Raw genomic sequence first — 16,281 nt, forward strand, 5'->3', positions numbered from 1 at the left:
ATGCCTTTCCTGAGGAGAGGCGGGGCGAGGCCCGGGGAGGAGAAGCTGGCATCAGCGATGGAGGCCGAGGTGGGGACGGCAGTGTCCCCTGCAGGAGGTGAGCGCGAGGGAGCAGCTGGGGGCGCCTGGCCCACGCCTGCCCGCCCCTCCTCTGCCCCTGCACCTCGCTGTCAGACCCTCTCTTCCGCACCCTCTCCCGGCCCCACCCCGCCTTCCTGCTGGGTTGGGCGCCCTGTCGTTAAAGGAACAAGATGTGCCCCGGCCCGGCCCAGGTTCACCCGTCTATGCTTTCTATCCCTCACCCTGCCACAGCTAAACGGCAGGGTAAAGGCAAAATTACTTAGCTTCGGTTGAATAGCCTGCATTTTCAGTCTTTAAGCACCACTGCATACAAAGGGGATTTTGTTATTTTTCTCATTTACGACATGCTTTCCATTTAAGCCGAGGAAGAAAGCATGGTCGTTAACGAGTGTGAAAGTGATGCCAGGTGTGCCAGGCAGGCCTGCGGACAGGAAAATACAAACAAGCCCACCTGAGTCCGGCACCGACCCTGCACCCCGCCCGTTCAGAACGTGGTTCCAGGTGGGGAGCGGCTGTTTTCAAGCGGCCTCCGCAGACCCGAGCATCGCCCCGGAGCCCCTGCCTGCTTCCCCACCAGACTCACGGCCTCCTCTGGGTGCGCCCCACCTTCCTGGAGGGAAAGAGGCAGGAAACACTCTGTTGAAAACGGTATCAGTTTCAACCAGCCATGTCATGGAGAAAACCCCGAAGAGACGAAGGGGCAGGGAGCAGACTGAGGGTCGGAGGCCAGCGTGGCCGGCCGGGCGCATTAAGACCTGCCCTCCGCAGAGGCGCTAGCTGCATCTGCGAAACTGACGAGCCCGTTTCTTCAGCAAGTGTTTCTGCTGTGTCCCCCGTAGTTGGCGTACAGAGCGACCCACAGACAAACAGAGGCGGGAACCCGGGGACCCAGGGAGAGCTCTGCACGGTGGGCTAGCGTTGAGTGCAGCACTCCCAGCACCCGAGCTGACAGTGAGAAGGAATGGAAGCCGCCCGCAGCGCAGGGAGGCGACATCGGGGACCGTCCCCACTGGGGCCATGTGGGACCCAGCGGCGTGCACACCAGCTCCAACTCAAGCCGTGAGAACTCACTCAACGTGTAGGAAGAGCACCACAGAGATACCTCGCCACACACGTGACATTAACATATATATACACAGAGACGGATATATAAATACTCGTGGCCTCCCCATTTACTCCGTTGCTCTCTTAAGTGGCCTTTGAAAGCTCACAGGGACACCTCACACTTGGAGTTGGGTGGTGACGTCTCCAGGAATGATGACTAAAGCTGTGTTAAATAACTTTGACTCAAAAATTAATCGGGAAACTTCTGTGATGGCAGTTTCAAGCATGAGTGAGCATCAGAACCCCATGGGGGTTGTTAAACCACAGACGGCTGCTTCCTACCTGCAGGTTCTGACCAAGGAGGGCTGGGCTGGCCCGGGAGTTGGCAATGCTAACAAGTTACCAGGTGATGCAGATGCTGCGGGTCCAGGGCCCTCACCTGAGAAAAAGCATTGCAATCCTTTCACACCAACCTGTCTGCTCCAAGTAGCACTTCTGTTCAGAACTAATTTGAGAACATACCTCATAATCTGAGATACTCTGTAAGGTCTGGAATAGAACGTGATCCTTTTTATTCTGAGGTATAATTTTGGAGGAAGAAAAGACCTTACCTTACAGGTCTATATGGGAAATATCTCACACTTCAAGAAAACCCAATTTACAGAAAACCTGAGTTATAAAACATTAATTGGAAGGCAGTTGTATGAATTTCCAAGTAATTCTTCCTTTTATAAAGTATAGGGAACTCTTCTACTTTCAATAGTTTATTTGGAGATTATCAGGTATTTGAAAGGCTGAGGAACAGAGAAAATGAAACACTGCCAGCTGGAGCCCATAAGCTAGGATCCAGCTGCCAGGCAAGTGTAATTAGAATCAGCAAGAAACAGAATTGGATTCATAGATGGAAAAGCATCTTCCTCCAGACCTCCAAGTACGGCTGAAAAACAACTGCATGCAAAACCCCAAAACACAGGTGCCTGGATTCAAAGCCCGTGGGCCGCCTGCCGTGTTACAGCATGGCCTTTCCCTGAATCCCAGAACACATCCTGGTTAACACCCAGGGACCAAGGCTGGGCAGGCTCACTCACCACAGCCACTGCCCGTTGCCCGCGCAGGCTCGAGTCTTCTTGCAGGACAGATGGGAATTGGAAGGGAACACCAGGTCCGTGAAGGCACCTTCTGATGGAGGTGACTTACACAGACATGGCATCCCGCCAGGTTATCCACATAAAAACGAATGAACAGACAAACCGCGCACATGGGATGTCCAAGAGAGTAGGATACTTGAAATGGGGAAGTCTTCCACGTCCATGGAGAACATGTCCCGCGCATCACACACCTAAATGACTGCGAGGTTCGATGTGCTCAGTTCCTTTCATCCTGCCCAGCTCCATGAAAGAGCCACAGTCTCTCAACCAGGACACTGCTAATTGCTGAAACAAATAAACCCCCAACTTCAACGACTGAAAATAGAAGCTTCAGTGACCTGAGTCACAGCATGCCACCCTGTGAGACACAGATATTGTCCCCCGCCATCCTTTTGCCCTACCATCCCCTGGGCCTCAGAGACCTGTGTGTCGAGCCCAGAGACCCCATTCCCATTGGAAACGCTGTGTCACGTGGCCCCACCTAGCACAGGGGGAATGGGGAACATGGTCTCTGGATGGGACGCCAACTTCTACAGACCGCTCTGTGCTCGGGAAGGACGAGCAAGACAGCCAGCAGGTGACAGCCACCACTGCCACGCCCTTTAAACAACAGATCACACCTACCATTTACATCTGTCTTCAAACGTTTAACAAAGGAGCTATCGAAGTGGCCCTGGCTTGGCTACCTCTCCGTGCCCAGACATGATGGTCGCTCCTTTCTAGTGTATGTCTTTGTGAGCCGCCAGGCCACACTGTCCAGTGCAGGGAGCCACAAGCCACCTGTGGCCATCCAGTCCAGACAGAGATGTGATGCGTGTGCACAACGTGCTTGGATTTCAAAGCCTTTCAGGAAGGAAAGAATATAAAGATCTCAATAGCTTATTCAACTGATGCACTTTGAAGTGATAAGTATTTTGGATATGTTGGGTTACATAAAATATTACATTTAATTCCACCTATTTAGAAACTTTTCTTAATGTGGCTCCTATAAATTTTAAGATTAGACATGGCTCACGTGACATTTCTTGCGGACGGTGTCGATCTAGACTAGCTGGTGAAGTCTTACATTTTAGAAAGTTCTAAAAACAATTATACTAAAAGGGTTTTTTCCAAGTATATCATACAGCACTTTGAGAAGATCAGGGAGAGAAAAAAAATAAGACCAAATACAGCCCTATCCCCAAATCTCTTTAATAAAAACCATTTACTCCTGTGCCCCAGCTGTTCACAGGCCTTTTTTCTTTAAATTTTTATTGGAGTAGAGTTGATTTACAATGTTGTGTTAGTTTCAGGTGTACAGCAAAGTGAATCAGTTATACATATACGTATATCCACTCCTTTTTAGGTTCTTTTCCCATATGGGTCATTACAGAGTACTGAGTAGAGTTCCCTGTGCTATATTAGTTACCTATTTTATATATAGTAGTGTGTATATGTCAATCGCAGTCTTCCAGTTTATCCCTCTCCCCTCACCCCCTGGTAACCATAAGTTTGTTTCTAAATCTGTGACTCTGTTTCCATTTTGTAGATAAATTCAACTGAGTGAAGTCAGTCAGGCAGAGAAGGACAAATATCATATGATAGTGCTTGTATGTGGAATCTAAAAAAAAGGGAGGGGGTACAAATGAACTTGCCCAGTCCTTTCTCATAAGATTCCCTGAACAGCGAATGTAACTTGCCCAAGGTCACTCAGCTAGTAACTGAGAGTCTGGATTGGAACCCACAGTGATACTCCAGGTCTTTACAACGTGACTGAAATCCATGAAACTCTTTTTCCTTCCCAGCCCATCTAAGGAGACCGACTTCTGGAATCTTGAAGCCCTTTGGAATCACAATATCACTCACCTGTCTAGGCATCCCTGCTAATGTGTATGTTCCTGAAAAATCATGCAGGACTTATGGGAAAATGGGCAAGCCATCTAAAAGCTGCGCAACTGTAACCAAAAGACTAACAAAAACCCTACAAAGTTTAAGACGTTAAGTTTCTAATAAACCAGTAACTATACACCTTTGTCTTTTTTAAAAAGGAGTGGACGGCATCTTGATGGAAGGGTATACACAGAAGACTGAAAGATTCCTAATTTGGGAGATTACAATTCAGAGATCAGAGAGACTCACACAGTGAACATTTCCAAAGGCCCGACTGAGCCCAGAGTAGGGAGGCTGGAGGATGCCACAGTTTCACTACTTTGCAGTGAGCAACTGTTACCACTCGACGGACCAAAACCGCACACACTTTGGTGCATCTGGGGGAAGGCACGCATGAGTCCATGTACCTCCCACGTGATGTAGGCACAGTGCACTTCACGCATCACAGGTGAGGGCACCGGCACTGCAGTTCTGGCGTGCTGCCATCCGGAGGCGACAGCATATGCCACAGCCAACCACTCACTCATGTGTCCTGAGGTCACACTGTGCTTTTGCACGTCCTTCTGTACCAAAATGCAGCCTTTATAAAAGGGCTGAGCCTGGCAGAACATGAGAGACTGTATCTAAGGCGAACACTTCTAAAGCAGCACAAAAGCTTGAGGTGAAATGTGACACGCTGTCTCCCTATGCACACTAGCAGTGAAGACAGGATTTGAAGGTAGGTTCTAAAGATGTGTTCTGTAGCAAGGGGACGTAGCAACGGTCCATAAGCTGATTAACTCAGCGTATTTTTTAAGGTCCTTAGGCAAGGGGTGGGGTTCAAAATTACGATTTTAGAGCTCGGTGAGAAAAGCAGAGTGAGTAACCAGCTTTTGAAAGAAAGAGATAATCTTTCTCTTAGAAAGATTACTTTCTAAATGTGTTTTTAAAAACATCTTTTAAAACGTTCACACTAAAATGATCATGCACAATCTGCAACCACAGGGGAAGATGCTGTGGAGCAAGGGGAAGCGAAGCAGCTCTCATTAGCGAAGGCCTGGTGGTGGCCCCAGGAAAGCGGCACTGTGCGGTGACCATCCCTGTGAAGACTACAGTAACTGGTGCCACACCAGGATGACCATGTGACTACTTGTGCAAAATTCTAATCCTTTCTCAACTTCTCATCAATGTATTCCCTGCTAACAAGCAACGCTTACAACCAGATGCCCCGTTCTGGTAAAATCTCTGCACCACTTCTCTGGACTTGGAGTGATTAAGGAAATCGCCGTGTGTCTATTTCCCCAAGAAGTACTCTTTAGAGGCACGGCCTTAGGGAAATTAGCAGGAAGGGTGGTCAGGACTCAAGAAGGTGCTTCCCTTCAACCCACCTCCAGAACTTCTCACTGCCTGTGAGTAAGTGTGCCCCCGCCGTGTCCCCAGTTCACAGAAATCAGCCACCGCCTGCTTTGCTCTTACCACACGGACATAGACGAGCTCTTCTCAGAGATCGACCGCTGCCTGGCCCTCAACCGCAGCGTGCTGCAGCAGCTGGAGGACACGTGTGGCCACGAGCTCACAGAAGAGGACTGGGGGAAGATCCAGACACAGGTAGGCTGTGCCCGGGACAGGGCAGCCAGCAGCTCTGCAGTGCTGGCTTGCGGGGGGACCCACCAGGAGAGGGGGTGCCCAGCCTGTGCCCACAGCACATGGGGCCCCAGGACCTTCACCACCCACTCTGGGGTGAGCGCCAAGGCCCTTGAGTGTGAAATTCCGCTTTGATGATGGCATTTTGTGAAAGCGCCGAGGGAAAAGGCCTCCCCACATGCTCTTCCCCCGCCCCCCGGGGTTTTCCCGCAGGTCCCAGCCTGCCCTCCTCTTGCATCTGTAGGAGCCGTGAAAGAACGACACTCCAAATCCCACAGAGGAAACACTTGCTTAGAAAATCACAGGAAGAGGAAAATGTATAAAGAAGTTTAGCAGCTACATAGTATCAAGAATTTTGAAAAAGACTACTCTTCATTGCTTAATTAAAAGAAAATCTATATTATTAATGTTCAGCATTTTATAAACTATTTGTGTTTCAAAATGGGTTATCCCAGGTGGGTTACTGTCCCTTTCCATTTTTCACAAGAGTAGCAGAGTACGTATATAATTAATGTCATTTTAACACAGAATGAAATGTCTGTCAGTATACAGTTCTCACTTAAATTTCCAGAAATTCCTATTATGATGAAACTAACAACCTGCGTGACAAACTCCCGTGTCCTTCTGTGTTGCAGGCCCTGCTCCGGGAGAGCCCCGAGTGCTCCATCTGCCTCAGCCCGCTCTCCGTCGGCAGCCAGGCTCACCCGGCCCCCTCGTCACGGCACACGGTCCTCCTGTCCTGCTCACATGTGTTTCACCACACGTGTCTCCTTGCTCTGGAGGAGTTCTCCTTGGGGGACAGTTCTCCCTTCCACGTGTGTCCTCTCTGCCGCTCTTGCTATCAAAAGAAAACTCTTGAATGTTGAATTCACAGGAATAAAATTATACAATTTTGGGGGAAAGGTTTACCTTAATTTTGGTAGTTGTACTTAGGAAAGCTAATGATATTTTAAAAGCTGACAACCCATCCAATTTTAGTCTTTATAAAAAGAAAACTTCAGATTCATGAGTTTAATCAGTTGAAGTAAGTGAGGCATGGACTAAAAACTTCTGTCTCAGAGGTTCTGTAATTTGCTGATTTGCTCTGCGTCTAGTGAGCCAGCTGGAATTGCTCGAAACAGTAAAGGGACCCCCTTCTGACACAGTAGCCTGGCTCACTGGCCCATTTCCACAGCGGTTCTGATTGGCCTGCAGGGGAGCTGCCAGTAGGGTTACAATACTCTGTCTTCCCAGGCCTGGCCCCCGCGCGGCTGGGTACTTACCTACAGCTAGTGTCGACCACAAGCTAGTAACCTAAAGGTCCTCTGCCGCTCCTAACTCTTGTTTTGCAGTAACTGCTTTATTTCTATAGGATAAATTTCTGTTGTACTTCAGCACTTTGAATATATAAACCCAAGATATGAAAATAAAATATTCCGTCGTTTCAACATCAGAAAATAGTAAATCACATAGTAATGACTTAGAGCCACATATACCATTTTAGTTCATACGTGAAGAAATCCATGAAATCTTCCTGGGAGCCTGGTCACTTACAAGAATGAAGCACAGTTGTGATGGTGAGGTGCCCCAGCTGCTGGAACAGATAAGGCCCAAACCTCAGGGATGGGCAAAGCAGCCTGTTCTTTTGAACCCCAGCCCTTTGGCAGCGGGTGAGGGCTGAGGGGCTTCTCTAAGTGGACCATGGCTTGTGGCCCGTGGCTCGTGGCTCGTGGCTCTGCCCGGGCTCCCCAGTGACTCTCCCATGTGCTGAGGCAGAGACGTTTGTGGCCACGCCGGGGCACCTGGCACACAAGACTGCAGCCACAGCTAACTGCAGGCAAGGAGACAGGAAGCCCGGCCTGGAAGGAAAAAGACAGACAGGTTGCCAAGGCCAGGAGCACGCCTGCCAAGGGTGCAGAACAGCCACAGTGTCGTGTGGGAAGACATACTAAATGTACGTTATTTATTTTTTACCCCATCCTTTTAAAACACTCATCTGATATCTTTTATTTATATATAGCCATATACACGTGTGTCATTTAAATGCGTAAATCCACATATATTGGCGTGTGCTCACTTTTCAGTGGTGGAGTTATAGGGGGCATGGACGTCAGGTTGGCTGGCTATCAGGGACACGATCACAGTGGAGCTGTTCTGATCTGATGTGATTCTTACACAGTTTGGAGACTAACCTGGAGAATGGTTTAAAGAGTAAGCGAACACTTCTGTTGTGAGGCGGCAGAGGCAGGCTGGGTCCCAGACCTCACGTTTCCATCCGGAAGGCCCACGAGGCAGAGCACAGCCGTCCGACGAAGGCCGGGTCAGTCTGACTCCAGGCCCCAAACCTGGAATCTGGGGGGAGAGTTCAGGGATGCCCAGGTCACTCAGTGATAGTCAGAGGCCCCTAAGGGCCACGTGTGACCATGTCCCTGCACTCCTGTCCCTGGGCACGATGGCTGGGTGTGGCTGCCCAGACCCCCGGCAGTCCTGCCTGCTTTCTGAACCCATGTCTCAAGCCTTCCCACTGAATCTGTGAGCTGTCAAAAGTCCTTCCAGCAATCTCTTTTCCTGCTAAAGTGAGCACAGTCCATCTCTGCTCTTTGCAACCAAGTACTCTACTGACCTAGGCCTTAGTTAATTGTAGGCAGTGGGTACACAGGGAAAATCAGTGAGGATGGAAATCTGGGATTGGTCATCATTGGGGAACATGGCAGTGAAAACCCCATGAGTGTTCAGGGGTGAGGCTCACACAGCTGTGAAAGTCGATGGCAAATCAGGTAATTTTCTCATTGACAAGTCTTCTGGAACAGCATGCCCAACAAAGCCTGGGGGAGACCAAGTTACAACCACAGAACAGTTAAAAAAAAAAGCACTTCAGTGGAGTAGCTGCTTCTCTGGACAGTTTGAAGACGACAACACATTCTCAGGTCAAGCCACGAACACCACGTGGACTTTTATACAGTTACATCACAGCCTCTTCAGGTCTCATTTGAAAATGGGTCATTGTCCAAGAAAGAGTTGGGGCCCTAAGAAGCGTGAGTTTGGTGGAGGACTCATTTGGGAGAGGGAAAGTCTGTGATGCTATTTAAATCCATGTATAATCCATACATTTCTGGAGTTATTTACAAATACCATTTTTACCTTTCCAAGTGCTTGGGTATTTAGTTTATTATCATTTTGATTAGTTAAATCCCAGTTTTGTTTCATTTTATCAGGGAGTATGATTTTATTGTCCCATTGCTGTAAAAATGCTTAGGACAAGCAGCATTTATTACTTATCTGTTGGATGGGGGCTGCCTGCTCTGTGGTGGGCTCAGCTGGGCTTGGCTGCAAACTGTGCCTTAGATCCAGATGTGTTCCCTGGGCTTGGTGAATTTGGTTTCTGGCACCTGCAACCAAAGAGCTCTGATGAGCACAAGATAGCACAAACTAAGGTGGAACCAGAGAAGAGAAAGAAACAAGAGGACTTCCCTGGCGGTCCAGTGCCTGAGACTCCTTGCTTCCACTGCAGGGGGCATGGGTTCGATCCCTGGTCGGGGAGCTAGTGTCCTGCATGCCGCGTGGTGCAGCCAAAAAAAAAGAAAGAAAGAAAGAAAGAAATGAGCGGTAGCAAAAGAAGGCAAGAAGGAGGCTGATGATGTTCATCCACAGGATGAATACCCCACACACCTGAGCTAGCAGTGGCCCCAAACAGGAAAACCGTGCATTATGTGATTCCTCTCGTCCGTGAGTTAAAGAGAGTTCAGGGAGAAAATGGCTGCCCTCTCTCTCTAAGAAAAGTGCCTCCTCTCTCCCATTTTTTGACTTGGTAACTGGGGTGGCTGTGGAGTATGGCTCGGATCTCCTTTCAAGAACACCGGCCGTGGGGAGTCAGCTGGTTGACGTCCTCTAGCCACTGCCCCTCCACACCAGACTCAGAGCTCAAGCCAAGGCCACGCACCCCCCAGGCTGCTCCTGAGCACTCGGGGTCCAGACAACTCACACCAACAGTCCTCCTATCTCACAGACCACCACTCTGATGCTTGCCTCAGACATGACTTTTCCCACAAAAAGGCGGCTGTATGACATCATAAACACATGGTGCTCACTTTGAGGTCCCAAGACGCAGTGGTGAGTTTCATGGGACAGATCTTGTGAAGTATTCCTCATACAGGCTGATGACCTCACACCAAGGTCAATGTGTACTGATACACCTCAATGGACAACAGGGTGTGGACAGGTAACTTCCTCCCGGGGAAGCTGAGAGCCTGCAGAGGACACGCGAAGACGAGGCCCCGAGTCCGCCCTGAAGTGAGCGCTAACAGCACCAGAGTGCCTACTTAAGCAAGTCACATAGGGATCTCAGCTCTTATTCTAGTGGCGCAAACTCGGATGCCTTCTGCGGCCGAGCAATAACAGATAAGCGGGAAAGCAGTTGGTTATTGATTAGGATCCATGATCCTGAAACATGGAACTTAACGTTGCCAGACTATCTAATTTTTAAAGAGACTATCTCTCATTCAAAAGACATTGAGGCTTTTGACTCTGATGACAATATGGTACTGGCATAAAAAGACAAATAGATCAGTGGAACAGAATAGAGAGCCCAGCAATAAACCCACGCATATATGATCGAGAGCCAAGAATAAACAATGAAGAAAGGAAAGTCTCTTTAATAAATGATGTTGGGAAAACTGGACAGCTACATGCAAAAGAGTGATGCTGGACCCCAGTCTTAACTATATACAAAAATCAACTCAAAATGGACTTAAGGACTTGAACGTAAGACCTGAAACCATAAAACTTCTAGAATACACAGGTGGTAAGCTCCTTGACATAAACCTCAGCAATTATTTTTTGGATTTGACACCAAAAGCAATACAACAAAAGCAAAAATAAATAAACAAAAAATATAAAATAAACAAGTTTCTGCAAAACAAATAATCAACAAAATGAAAAGGCAACAACCTACAGAATGGGAGAAAATATCTGCAAATCATTTATCTGTTAAGGGGTTAATATCCAAAAACACATAAAGAACTTATACAGCTCAATAGCAAATAAAACAAATAATCTGATTAGAAAACAGACAGAAGATCTGAATAAACATTTTTCCAAATAAGACATACAGGTGGCCAACAGGTACATGAAAAGATGCTCAACATCAGTAATCAACAGGAAAACACAAATCAAAACCACAATGAGATATCACCTCACAACTGTTAGAATGACTACTATCAAAAAGACAAGAAATAAGTGCTAGTGAGGGTGTGGAGAAAAGGGAGCCCTCCTGCACTGTTGGTGGGAATGTAAATTGGCGTAGCCACCATGGAGAGCATTATGGAGGTTCCTCAGAAAACTAAAAATAGAACTACCAAATGATTTAGGAATTCCACTTCTGGGTATGTATCCAGAAGAAATGAAATCAGGATCTCCAAGAGATGTCTGCATCCCTATATTCACTGCAGCACTATTTACAATAACCAAGTCATGAAGACAATTTTAAGCGTCCATCAATGGATGAATGGTTAGAGAACATGTGGTATGTAAAATATTATTCCTCTGTAAAAAGGAAATTCTGCCATTTGTGACACCATGGATGGAACTTAAAGCCATCACGCTAAGTGAAATAAGTAAGAGAAAGACAAATACCATATGATCTCACTTGTATGTGGAATCTAAAAAAACAAAAACCAAACTCATAGATACAGAGGACAAATTGGCAGTGGCCAGTGGAAGGGGGATGGAGGTGGTGAGCAAAATGGGTGAAGGGGGTCAAAAAGTACAAACTCCCAGTTATAAAATAAGTCCTGGGGATGTAATGTGCAGCATGGGGACCAGAGTTAACAATACTGTACTGGAACCATCAAATGCTTGCTTTATGCTTTCTGCAGGGAGTGTGGATGTACATCTAATTTACCTAAATTGGCGTAAGACTTTTTAAAAACTTTATCCCTGGTTCTCATGGTAGTGTTAGGGGATGAAGTTTTCTATAAGCCCCAATACCCAGTTGTAATACTGAATTCATGAGCCCAGGCCATAACCTATCTCTGCCCAGAGAGTGAAAGGCCTAAGAAGATCAAAGATTACACTTTGGCAAAATTCTTTGTTGCATGCTATTTCTGAAATTTTGAAATAATCTAGATGTACAAAAAAGTTGTAATAGAATTCCCATGTAGCCTTCACCCAGCTTCTCCTCATGTTAACATGCCATAGTAAAATTGTCTAAACCAGAAACTAACACTGATACAATAGTGTCAGCTAATCTACAAATTTGATCGTCTCTGAGATGTTTTGTGAACAAGAATTTTCTTTGCCAACAAGAATGCTAATGTCTAAAAGAATGTACCTTCCAAATTATAAGCCAAGTGTATACAGTGATGTCACCATACTATGTGGAAGTTTCCAGACAGAGGAGAATGAGTCATTGACAAGAGCTCCATGAAATGAAGAGTACGTCTAAGTATTCATAATTCCGAACACAAGGTTAGTGTTTGCTACATCAAAACAGGCGAATAATCTTCAAAACAGTTTATGAGATATACTAATTAGAGTTTCAGGTTATAGAATTTAGAAATAAGCTTGATTTTATGGACAATTGGTTTATGGAAAAGGCACTGAAATCACACATATTGTTTACTAAATTGCCACAACTGACTCATCATCTGGGGAAACAATAAAGCTGACCAAGGATCAGCTGGAACTGCATTCAGGTGCTCACGTCGGACCTGACTGCGATGGCCTGAGTGCAAGACGAGTTGCCATCTCCTAAGGAGCCCCAGGAGGGCAGGCAGGGCAGCTGTGCACCCCACGGGCACCCAAGCTCTTGTGACTGTCCATCTTCAAGGTAAGTTCATGGTGGGAAGTGGCTCAGAGTCCCAGTCATAATTCCCTGTCACATCCACGGTGCTTCTCCTGGCGGACTCACTTCTTGGAGTCACCTTTCCGGGGGCCCTACACAGCAATCTCCCTGATCACCCCTGAGCCATGTGAGCCGTGGGGGGCTGGGTACACTGCCACCTTACAGAAAACCGGACTTGTGCTGCTTAGCATGAAGAAGAGTTGTGTGCCAGTGACGGTCTGCACAGCCACTATCTCATTCCTTTCATCAAAATAAACTCCAGATAAAGGAATGCCTGATTACCAAAAAACGAAGGCTTAAAAATAGTTATGTTTGAGGTGATGAACATGTTCTGGAATTAGATGGTGGTGATGTTTGTGAATATACTTAATGTTAGAAGAGAAAAACCACAGGCCCCAAATGGTCACTTGTGTCTCTTGTGCTAAAGCCCATGATACCTGACCTAACTGCAGTTTCGGCCTTCACCAGAAATGTAATCTTGATCAACCAGTCTGGAATCTTCTAGTCCTCACCAAGGAGGTGGTCTGCCACGTGGGCCCTCTCCACCCCCAGAGGAAGAGGAGGCAATCTGCATGATGAAACCCTTGCTGTTCCCTTCCCCCAAATGATGTCTTGAACTAAAAATATTCCTCCCTTTTCTTTGGCTAATAGCTCCCTTGTCCCACCCTTCTCCCTATAAAAACCTTCTGTTTTGTACAACCCCTGGGAGCTCCTTCTAGGTGCTAGATGGGATGCTGCCCTAATCATAAGCCACCTAATAAGGCCAATTAGAGCCTCAATTTACTTGGTTGAATTTTGTTTTTTGAACACTAAACACCAGTGAACTGTATACTCTGAGAGTGAATTTTATGGTGCATGGTCAAGCCCCCTAAGATAGCTGCACTCTTGCTCTCTGGACATCCCCTGCTGGACCAGTCCCTGCCTCACCTACACCCTACTCACCTGGCTGACCTTCCCTCTTCATCACAGAGCCTGATCAGTAACTGCCTACATGCTTGTCCCCGGCCCCAGCTACTGACCGTCCATATCTTCTCATCAGAACAGCTCCACTAGTATAGTCTCCCTGGTAACCAGCCGACCTGATGTCCATCCCCCGTAACCGTCCCCCATAACCGTCCCCCCTGCCCCGCCCCACAGCCGGAGGTGCCACTGCAGGACTTTGCTTCAGAGGTAAGATCCTGGGTCCAATAAACCACTGATGTCTCTGTTGCCACCACCAGGCTCTTTCTTTGGTCTCGCGACTGGGCAATTACAGGGCTTGCAGGCCTGTAGGGTGCAGCCCAACATGTGATATGTGAGCTACATCTTAATTAAAGGAGTTAGAGACAAAAACAGGTAAATATTTTTACCTTGGAGTAGGGAAGTCCTAAGTACGATATCAAAAAATTTATGGGAAATTGTCAATTTTGACTACTTCAAAATTTTAGATTTCCATGTAGCAGAAAACAATGTGAACAAGTTAAAAAAACAAATAACCAGGAAAAATATCTACAACACAACAGAAAGACAAATATTTACTGCTGTAATAGAAAGGTTTTATAAAACAATAAGAAATACCAAAAGTGGGCTAAGTATATTTAGTAACTCATAAAAGCAGCAATACAAATAGTTGCCAAAATTTTTTAAAGTTCCCCCCACTAGTTATTAAAAGTGTGAGAAAAACAGTATTTGCCCATCAAGCTGCCACTAATGTAAAAGACTGGCAAAATCCAGTGTTAGCTAGACACACACATGCTGCTGATGAGAGCATGTTGATATGGTCTTTCTCTTGGAAGTGTGCATTCTCTTTGATCCACTTTCATTTCTAGGAATTATGTGACATTGTGACTTATAATAAAAAATACACGTGGTCCTCCTCCATTTCTGGAACAGTGCTCTGAAGACCCTTGGAATTTCCTAAGTGATAAGAGGATAAGGGTATCTTTTTATATTCCTAACAAGCCCCTTTCAACCACACCTGGGCTTATGTGAATGACGTAACTTCTTTTTTTCCAATTGAAGTAGAGTTCATTTACAATATTGTGTTAGTTTCAGGTGTACAGTGATTCGGTTATACATATATATACGTATTTATCTATATTCTTTTTTTTCTAATTCTTTTCCATTATAGTTTACTACAAGATATTGAATATACTTCTCTGTGCTATACAGTAAATCCTTGCTGTTTATTTATTTTATATATGGTAGTGTGTATCTGTTAATACCATACTCCCAATTTGTCTCCCCACCCTTCCCCTTTGGTAACCATGTTTGTTTTCTATGTCTGAATTTGTTTGTTTTATAAATAAGTTCATTTGTATCACTTTTTAGATTCCACATATAAGTGATATCATATGATATTTGCCTTTCTCTGTCTGACTTACTGCATTATTTCATTCTTTTTTTGGCTGAGTAACATTCCGTTGTGTATGTTCTTTACCCATTCATCTGTCAATGGACATTTAGGTTGTTTCCATGTCTTGGCTATTGTAAATAGTGCTGGTATGAACATTGGGGTGCATGTAAATTTTCGAATTAGAGTTTTCTCCAGATATACGCCCAGGAGTGGGATTGCAGGGTCATATGGCAACTCTATCTTTAGTTCTTTTAAGGAACCTCCACACTGTTTTCCATAATGGCTGCACCAATTCCCACCAACTGTGTAGGAGGGTTCCCTTTTCTCCACACTGAATGAGGTGACTTCTGGAAACTCCCCAAGGATGGCCAGGGGAACCAACCAACTAATTAGGGGTCAGCCCCACCCTCCTGACCTCTGGGGAGTGGAAAGGGGCTGGAGGGTGAGCTCACCACTAGTGGCCAATCATTTAATCCATCACGCCTATATAGTGAAGCCTCCACAGACACAAACACCGCTAACTGAAGGGACTCCGAGAGCTTCCGGGTCGGTGAACGCATGGAGGCTCTAGGAGAGTGGGGCACCCCGAGAGGGTGGGCAAGTTCAGTGCCCCTTCCCCAAACCTGGCCTGTGCATCTCTTCCATCTGGCTGTTCCTGACTTGTATCCTTTATGGGAAACAGGTAATCTAGCAAGTCAACTGTTTTCCAGCATTCTGTGACCTGCTCTAGCAAACTACTGAACTGGAGGAGGGGGTCTTGGGACCCTCTGATGTACAGCTGGTTGGTCAGAAGCACAGGTGACAGCGTGGGCTTGGGATCAGCATCTGAAGCAGGGGTGACGAGGCGGGTAGGCAGCCAGTCTTATTGGGACTGAGCCCCTAACATGTGGGTGTGCACTAATTTCATGAAGATAGTTTCAGAACTGAATTGTAGGACACCCATGTAGTTATCCACAGAGAACTGGAGAAGTACTTGGTGTAGGAAAAAAACCCACACATTTGGTGGCTACAAGTGAAATAGTGAGAGTACGAGAAAGAGGAGTTTTTCATTACAAACTTCTAAGGAGATAATAAAACAGTGTGCTAAGATACATGTAGAAAGCTATTTGTTAGTATTTACAGTAGTTAGAAATTGGAAATAATCTAGACACCCATCCCTAAGGAGTTGATTAAAATATGGGCCGTGGGGCTTCTCTGGTGGCGCAGTGGTTGAGAGTCCGCCTGCCAATGCAGGGGACACGGGTTCGTGCCCCGGTCCAGGAAGATCCCACATGCTGCAGAGTGGCTAGGCCCGTGAGCCATGGCCGCTGAGCCTGCGTGTCCGGAGCCTGTGCTCCGCAACGGGAGAGGCCACAACAGTG

The 16,281-nt window shown here is 46.5% G+C and overlaps 2 protein-coding genes across 2 annotated transcripts in view; one reads left to right on the forward strand and one right to left on the reverse strand.

The window, feature by feature from the left end:
- Nucleotides 1-6,666, forward strand: part of RNF32 (ring finger protein 32) — a 35,676-nt gene extending 29,010 nt beyond the window's left edge. The window contains exons 8-9 of the mRNA XM_081244722.1: nucleotides 5,562-5,729; nucleotides 6,401-6,666. Coding sequence (XP_081100848.1) covers nucleotides 5,562-5,729; nucleotides 6,401-6,631 — 399 coding nt within the window. The 3' untranslated portion in view covers nucleotides 6,632-6,666. The remainder of the gene's footprint in view (nucleotides 1-5,561; nucleotides 5,730-6,400) is intronic.
- A 2,572-nt stretch (nucleotides 6,667-9,238) lies between these two features.
- The window catches only part of LMBR1 (limb development membrane protein 1), a 166,170-nt gene continuing 159,127 nt past the window's right edge, over nucleotides 9,239-16,281 (reverse strand). The window contains exon 20 of the transcript XR_014016711.1: nucleotides 9,239-9,293. The gene's annotated coding sequence lies outside the window, so the exon portion shown is untranslated. The remainder of the gene's footprint in view (nucleotides 9,294-16,281) is intronic.

This window comes from Mesoplodon bidens (genome assembly GCF_964165515.1).
Source record: "Mesoplodon bidens genome assembly, chromosome: 9".
NCBI classification, from domain to species: domain Eukaryota; kingdom Metazoa; phylum Chordata; class Mammalia; order Artiodactyla; family Ziphiidae; genus Mesoplodon; species Mesoplodon bidens.